This window comes from Anoplopoma fimbria, chromosome 24 (assembly GCF_027596085.1).
Source record: "Anoplopoma fimbria isolate UVic2021 breed Golden Eagle Sablefish chromosome 24, Afim_UVic_2022, whole genome shotgun sequence".
Classification (NCBI taxonomy): domain Eukaryota; kingdom Metazoa; phylum Chordata; class Actinopteri; order Perciformes; family Anoplopomatidae; genus Anoplopoma; species Anoplopoma fimbria.
The window spans coordinates 1,142,177-1,150,617 of NC_072472.1; the positions used below are offsets into that span (position 1 = coordinate 1,142,177).

The 8,441-nt window shown below is 46.2% G+C and overlaps 2 protein-coding genes across 2 annotated transcripts; both read left to right on the forward strand.

Moving 5' to 3' along the window:
* The first annotated feature begins 4,522 nt into the window (after positions 1-4,522).
* LOC129113314 (odorant receptor 131-2-like) lies at positions 4,523-5,473 on the forward strand. The gene has a single exon (XM_054625537.1). The coding sequence runs from the start codon at positions 4,523-4,525 to the stop codon at positions 5,471-5,473; it is 951 nt and encodes a 316-aa protein (XP_054481512.1).
* Positions 5,474-5,790: 317 nt separating this feature from the next.
* On the forward strand, positions 5,791-7,194 carry LOC129113828 (odorant receptor 131-2-like). The gene is made up of 2 exons (XM_054626302.1): positions 5,791-5,795; positions 6,630-7,194. Exons 1-2 carry the CDS (start codon positions 5,791-5,793, stop codon positions 7,192-7,194), a joined length of 570 nt encoding a protein of 189 aa, XP_054482277.1.
* The last annotated feature ends 1,247 nt before the right edge of the window (positions 7,195-8,441 follow it).

Genomic DNA, 8,441 nt, shown 5'->3' on the forward strand with positions numbered 1-8,441 from the left:
ACAGAAGGCTGAGTCGTTGACCGGGGCACAGGCAAGGCAGGTAAGTCCAGACAGGCAGGCAGGGTCGGCAACGGGAAATCAGTCCGGGGGATAACGCTGGAAGGTCTGGCATAATGCGGAGTACGATCTGGCAGTGAGTGTGTGTGAGACTGGTGTTTAAATACTGCAGAGTTGATGAGTAGATTGAAGGCAGGTTTGTGTGGCTTGGAGCAGGTGAGTATGCTTGTGCTGATGAGGTGATTAGGTGAGTGAGGGAAGAGTGTGGTGAGAGAGTGGGAGGGGTGACACACCCACCTCACAGACACACACAGATAACCAAACAAGGGAGCACAGGAGACACAAGGGCAAGGGAAAACACATGAAACACAAGGAATAACAGAGACATGGCCATGGTCATGACAGTACCCCCCTCAAGGGGACGGCTCCTGAAGTCCCCAAAAGTCCAAAGGAACATATATCGGGTGGGCGGTGGGGGCCCGGAGGAGGTGTATTAATGAACTCCTCCGAGGCTGCAGAGTCAGAGTCCTCGAAGGCTGAGGCAAGGCGGACGGGCAGAACCCCTCTGGGGGGGGACGAACTGGAGGACGACCAAGGCGGATGGGTCCTCTCTGGGAGTCGGCCACGGCGTGGGTCTCTCGAGGCGGGCGGATCCTCCCTGGAGGTCGGGCAAGGACTCGTGGCGGGCGGATCCTCTCTGGAGGTCTGGCGAGGGTCTCTCGAGGCGGGCGGATCCTCTCTGGAGGTCGGGGCGAAAGTCTCTAGAGCTTTTCGAGCGGGCGGATCCTCTCTGGAGGTCGGGCGAGAGGCTCTGGAGAAATGGGGCTTGGAGACTGGAGGATAAATAGCAGCTGGCAGACTGGGGCGCTGGAGACTGGGGCTCTGGAGACTTATCGGCTCTGGAGACAAGGTCTCTCGGACCTGGGGCTCTGGAGGCAAGGTGGGAACAGGAGCAGCTTTTGGGACACTGCGTAAACTGGAGCGGGAACAGGAACATTATCGGGACGCTGCGATCCTGCAGCGTGGGAGGCTTAAAGGAGCAGGGGGACAGCTATATCCTGCGACCCAGCGGGAACAGGAGCAGGGGACGCTGGCCCAGCGGGAACAGGAGCAGGGGAGTTTCGAGACTATATCCTGCAGCGGTGTTTTAGGAGCAAAGGACGCTTTTGGCGGCCCAGCCGGGACTGGAGGTAAACTGGTATTAATGAACATTATCGAGTTTCGAGACAGGCGGTGCAGGAGTTAAAGGACGGAGCAGCCGACGGGTCAGACGGGTCAGAGGCAAGAGTCGGCAAGAGCAGCGGGGTAGGAGGTGCAGGGCAGGAATGGCGACGGAACAGGAACATTATCGAGTTTCGCGGGGCTGCGACGGGTTTTAGGAGTCGGCCGGGAAGCCGATAAATAGGAGCGGCCGGAGCGCCGACGGGTCAGGAGTCGGCCGGAACGCCGACTGAACAGGAGTCGGCCGGAGACCGACGGGTCAGGAGTCGGCCGGGACGCCGACGGAACAGGAGCTCGGCAGGGACGCCGACGGAACAGGAGTCGGCCGGACGCCGATTAATGTCATTAGTCGGCCGGGACGCCGACGGAACAGGAGTCGGCCGGAAGGCCGGCGGGGACAGGCGCAGTCTGGAAAGCCGGCGAGAGCTTAGGGACAGGCTGAGCGAAGGTCTGTGAAATGGCTGCCGTGAGCTGCTGAACCTCGTTAGCCAAGGCAGTCCAGTCAAAGTTGCTGCTCGTCAGGGTGTGGCGAACGTCAGCAGTGTTGGTGACAACCTGGGTCTTAGTCGGCCGGGACGCCGACGGAACAGGAGTCGGCCGGAACGCCGACGGACAGGAGTCGGCCGGAACGCCGACGGGTCAGGAGGGCAGTCGGCCAGGGCGCCGACAGGGTCAGGAGTCGGCCGGGAGCCGACTGGACGCCGACTGGACAGGAGTCGGCAGGAACGCCGACGGATCAGGAGTCGGCCGGAAGGCCGGCGGGACAGGCGCAGTCTGGAAAGCCGGCGAGAGCTTAGGGACAGGCTGAGCGAAGGTCTGTGAAATGGCTGTCGTGAGCTGCTGAACCTCGTTAGCCAAGGCAGTCCAGTCAAAGTTGCTGCTCGTCAGGGTGTGGCGAACGTCAGCAGTGTTGGTGACAACCTGGGTCTTAGTCGGCCGGGACGCCGCTTCGATGAACCCGAACCGGGCCTGTGATGAGGTGTCGACCGCTGGGTCCATGTCGTGGCCAGATCGTTCTGTTACGGAACGTGGTGTGGACCCAAAAACAGAACGACCAGGAGACGGATACAGTTCTGGCGCTTTATTTAAAGCAGAGAACTCAGCATACAGACAGGCAGGATAAGACTCACAGAGGGAAACAGGCAGGGGATCAGGCAGACAGAAATCAGAGGAAGCGGAGGTTAAACTCGGGGTCGGGGACAGAAGGCTGAGTCGTTGACCGGGGCACAGGCAAGGCAGGTAAGTCCAGACAGGGCAGGGTCGGCAACGGAAATCAGTCCGGGGGATAACGCTGGAAGGTCTGGCATAATGCGAGAGTACGATCTGGCAGTGAGTGTGTGTGAGACTGGTGTTTAAATACTGCAGAGTTGATGAGTGGATTGAAGGCAGGTTTGTGTGGCTTGGAGCAGGTGAGTATGCTTGTGCTGATGAGGTGATTAGGTGAGTGAGGGAAGAGTGTGGTGAGAGAGTGGGAGGTGACACACCCACCTCACAGACACACACAGAGATAACCAAACAAGGGAGCACAGGAGACACAAGGGCAAGGGAAAACACATGAAACACAAGGAATAAGCAGAGACATGGCCATGGTCATGCAGGAGTCGGCAGGAGCGCCAACGGATCAGGAGTCGGCCGGAAGGACAGGCGCAGTCTGGAAAGCCGGCGAGAGCTTAGGGACAGGCTGAGCGAAGGTCTGTGACATGGCTGTCGTGAGCTGCTGAACCTCGTTAACCAAGGCAGTCCAGTCAAAGTCGCTGCTCGTCAGGGTGTGGCGAACGTCAGCAGTGTTGGTGACAACCTGGGTCTTGCGTCTCTGGAGCGCCTCTTCAATGAACCCGAACCGGGCATGTGAAGAGGTGTCGACCGCTGGGTCCATGTTCTGGCCAGATCGTTCTGTTACGGAACGTGGTGTGGACCCAAAAAGCAGAACGACCAGGAGACGGATACAGTTCTGGCGCTTTATTTAAAGCAGAGAACTCAGCATACAGACAGGCGGGATAAGACTCACAGAGGGAAACAGGCAGGGGATCAGGCAGACATAAATCAGAGGAAGCGGAGGTTAAACTCGGGGTCGGGGACAGAAGGCTGAGTCGTTGACCGGGGCACAGGCAAGGCAGGTAAGTCCAGACAGGCAGGGTCGGCAACGGGAAATCAGTCCGGGGGATAACGCTGGAAGGTCTGGCATAATGCAGAGTACGATCTGGCAGTGAGTGTGTGTGAGACTGGTGTTTAAATACTGCAGAGTTGATGAGTAGATTGAAGGCAGGTGTGTGGCTTGGAGCAGGTGAGTAAGCTTGGCAGTAATTAGGGAGCTGGGGAGAGTGAGAGGGGTGACACACCCACCTCACAGACACACAGAGATAACCAAACAAGGGAGCACAGGAGACACAAGGGCAAGGGAAAACACATGAAACACAAGGAATAACCAGAGACATGGCCATGGTCATGACAGCCTTGTGGATTTGCAACCATATATATATATATATATATATATATATATATATATATATATATATATATATGTGTGTGTGTGTGTGTGTGTGTGTGTGTGTGTGTGTGTGTGTGTGTATATATATAATAAAATAATTAAGTAAAATAGAATAAAATAAATGAATACAAATCAAAGAAACAGACTTTAGTTAAGCGGGTTTCATTGAACAAAAAGTATTCCTTTCTTTCTTTGGACATGTTGGGCCTGAATTCTGTCCATTAAAACAGTACTATTCTTTTACCTGAGAAACCAACAGGTTTTTAGATTCAAAGCATTGCTTGCTTCAAAGAACAGCCTTTACGACCAGCCTTTAAATGTAAGATCACTGCGCCTTCATTCAGGTCACAATTTATCCATTTAAGGCCTTTTAAATAAATATTTAAAGCCATATGCCAACATGTCCAAATGTACCTTTTCTTTATTTAATTGAAAAACTAAACAATGCTCCACTTCTTTTATGTCATTCATGTTGGATAGCTGCTGTTGCCATGGCCATTATGGAAGGCATGAGGAGGAGTAGCATCACCAGTTACTAAATGACCCATGTGATGGTATTAAATGAACTGGGCGTGAGGACTGAGATCATATGCCACCTGTGCACCCCATGTGGCACTGCTTGCCTTTCTAACAGACATGGCTTCTAGCCCACTGACTGATCACCAGATAGAGGTTTTTTTGCTTTGATTGTGAACTAACTAGCATCTCTACTATTTGACTGAATGGATGGACACAAACTGAACAAGATTATTTTGCTTTTGAGCTCCGATGAAATTAGCATGTTTATATTTTTGATTTATTAAATGCTTCTCTATGATGTTATATGTAAATCAGTCTCAGACCAACATCACTGCTGGACCGCAGTATCAGGGGTTACTGGAAATTCTGATGTTTTCCATGATGTCTACAGTGCCATGCTGTGTGTTTCTCTTCATTAACATCACCATGTTGTTCACCTTGAGGAGTAAAGCAGTGTTTCGTGAGACCTCCCGTTTCATTCTTCTGTCTAACCTCCTTTTTGCAGACACTGTTCAGATGGCACTGACCCAGATACTGTACCTAATGGCTGCTTTCAGAATAAGGTTGACATATCCTGTATGTGGTGTTCTTGCCATGCTTGCTGATCTAACAAATGAAATCTCCCCTCTCACGCTGGTGGTGATGTCTCTGGAGAGGTATGTGGCTGTGTGCTTCCCACTGAGGCACACTACCATCATCACCATGAGAAACACAGCGGTGGCTATCTTTGTGGTTTGGGCTTTCGCTTCACTTAATATCCTCACACGAGTTATTCTACTGTTGGATTTTCCATTTGAAGACCTGGAGAGCCTGCAGATGAAAGAATTTTGTGCCAAAGTTAATATACTTCTCGGCCAAATGTCTGTTCTTTATGATAAAGGCTACACTTATTTTCTGTTTGTTTCAGCTGGTGTTGCAATCATTTGTTCATATATTGGTGTGATGATAGTAGTCAGGTCGGCCTCCACAGACAAAGCTTCAGCCCAAAAGGCTCGTAACACGCTGCTGCTGCATCTGTTGCAGCTGGTTCTTAGTCTCTCCTCAACCATACAAAACCCGTTGCTCACAGCGTTCTCAAAGGTCCTAGACAGAGAAACATTAGTGCGCATCCAACTCTACCTTTATGTGTTTATTATCATCTTCCCAAGATGTCTGAGTTCTCTCATCTATGGAATCAGAGACCGGACCATCAGACTTGTGTTCGTAAAACATCTTTGCTGTCAGTGGAGACGCTCACGTTTTCAATGATACACATGTATGTAATAGACAGTTTACTTAATTGTGGGTCAATGTTGTTTGAGGGATGAAACATTTTTTGTCTAATGACTTGTATGTGCACAGTTATTTGGCCAATAAAGGTGATTCTGAAAATGTTAATAAAATATAATAGTGAGCCTTGGCTTATTGTTCGAGATATGATCTTTGAAAGGAACTAAGGGTAAAGAAACATCGAACACAGCGGTCTAGGCTACAGACTAACACCACAGAAAAGTCCCTTTAATTACACCACAGTTGTTTTTAGTATTAACATGGTCTTTATTAGGGCCGCTTCTTGCCTTGGCTACATGAGGTGAAGAGAAGCTGTCCGGTGTTGATGGGATATCGGTGTGCTTTCTTTACCTTTCACCCAAATGACCAATAACAAATATAGAAAAATGTCAAGTCTGCATATGCATATATTTTGGACTACTCAAGAAAGACTATTTGTATACATACAAGATTCATAAAGCAATGTGGATTTCTTTATTAATTGTCTTTTTTTTCTCACAAAATAATCAAGAAGAACTGAATCCATATGTCATTTACATACAGAACATGAACTCAACCCTCACTGATATAAAATTAAATTAAGTTTGCAATTCAATTCTGCTGCTTTTTAATTCTGCCAGTGTTTAGGCCTATGCTGTTTTCTTTTTACCCATTCACTGTATCAAATGCATTTAATATTTTACAATTATTCTCATATGTTACCTTCTTTGCTGTGATTTGTGATTTTGGAGAAAACAAACTATAATATAGGACCTTGTCTCCAATACAATAATAATCCGACAATAATGAAGAATATATTTATGAAAATATTTAAAAAATCTATGATCAATTCTAACAACACCCTGAAAACTGTATTATTTTATTTATCGTAATGTGTGTACCTATTGACTGTATGAAATGTATTTATTATTTTATAATTATTAATGTTAGATAAGATAAGATAAAATAAGATAACCCTTTATTAGTCCTGCAGTGGGGACATTTACAGGATTACAGCAGCATAGATATAGTGCAAACAAGAGACATAGTAAAAGAAAAACAAGATAAAATAAAATGAAATAAAAAACAAGTATAAATAAGCAACAAAAAACAGTAAAAAAATCCACAATAACTGAAATATTATATGTACAGACAGAAAAACTACCATCATCACCATGAGAAACACAGCGGTGGCTATCTTTGTGGTTTGGGCTTTCGGTTCACTTAATATCCTCACACGAGTTATTCTACTGTTGGATTTTCCATTTGAAGACCTGGAGAGCCTGCAGATGAAAGACTTTTGTGCCAAAGTTAATATACTTCTCGGCCAAATGTCTGTTCTTTATGATAAAGGCTACACTTATTTTCTGTTTGTTTCAGCTGGTGTTGCAATCATTTGTTCATATATTGGTGTGATGATAGCAGCCAGGTCGGCCTCCACAGACAAAGCTTCAGCCCAAAAGGCTCGTAACACGCTGCTGCTGCATCTGTTGCAGCTGGTTCTTAGTCTCTCCTCAACCATACAAAACCCGTTACTCACAGCGTTCTCAAAGGTCCTAGACAGAGAAACATTAGTGCGCATCCAACTCTACCTTTATGTGTTTATTATCATCTTCCCAAGATGTCTGAGTTCTCTCATCTATGGAATCAGAGACCGGACCATCAGACTTGTGTTCGTAAAACATCTTTGCTGTCAGTGGAGACGCTCACGTTTTCAATGATACACATGTATGTAATAGACAGTTTACTTAATTGTGGGTCAATGTTGTTTGAGGGATGAAACATTTTTTGTCAAATGACTTGTATGTGCACAGTTATTTGGCCAATAAAGGTGATTCTGAAAATGTTAATAAAATATAATAGTGAGCCTTGGCTTATTGTTCGAGATATGATCTTTGAAAGGAACTAAGGGTAAAGAAACATCGAACACAGCGGTCTAGACTACAGACTAACACCACAGAAAAGTCCCTTTAATTACACCACAGTTGTTTTTAGTATTAACATGGTCTTTATTAGGGCCGCTTCTTGCCTTGGCTACATGAGGTGAAGAGAAGCTGTCCGGTGTTGATGGGATATCGGTGTGCTTTCTTTACCTTTCACCCAAATGACCAATAACAAATATAGAAAAATGTCAAGTCTGCATATGCATGTATATGTGCATTATAAAAGATGTGCATTATAAAAGATGTGCAGTATAAAAGATGTGCAGTATAAAATATATTTAAAAGATAGGATGTGCTAATAATGATGAAACATCATCACAGCTTTATTTACTAATTAACCTGAATGAGTCCTCTTTTATGAGACATTTTCAGAAAGATAAGAGACACTTCTTTAATCCTATTGTCTTTATGTGAATGGAGAGACATGGATGTCATCTATGTCTGGCTGAGGACATTTGTACTGGAAATATCACAATTAAGGATACCGCACCATGTTGACAATCTTTGCATTTACTTTTTGACAGACATGGCCTATTATGCACACAATTTGCTAATTTATTTGCCCAATCATAACATAATATAGTAGACAGCAAGCAAATATATATATATTTGCTTGCTGTCTACTATATTAGTATATATATATGTATATGACACTAGATGTCTATCTGATAATGCTGTAGCTAATTTTAAAGAAGCGATTTCTTCAGGGTTTTATTCAGTACCATTGCTCAATATAACAGAGGACTCCTACGCTAGCTTTAGTCCGTCTCAGATTGACCATCTTGTTGATAGTGCTACATGCTCACTGAATGACACTAGACTCTATAGCTCCGCTAAAAAAGAAGCTAATAAAAGAAAGGAGGTTTGCTCCATGGTATAACCCTCAAACCCAATTATTCAGCGATTTAAATATCGCGAAAACTTGAAAGGATATGGCGTTCCACCAATGTGGATGAAGCGCGGTTAGTCTGGCGAGACAGTCTTAAAATATATAAGAAGGCACTCCGTAATGCTAGAGCAGCCTA

What these genes read in the sequence shown, in the direction of transcription:
- LOC129113314 (XM_054625537.1), top strand. Translation starts at nt 4,523, where the DNA reads ATGTTATATGTAAATCAGTCTCAGACCAACATCACTGCTGGACCGCAG.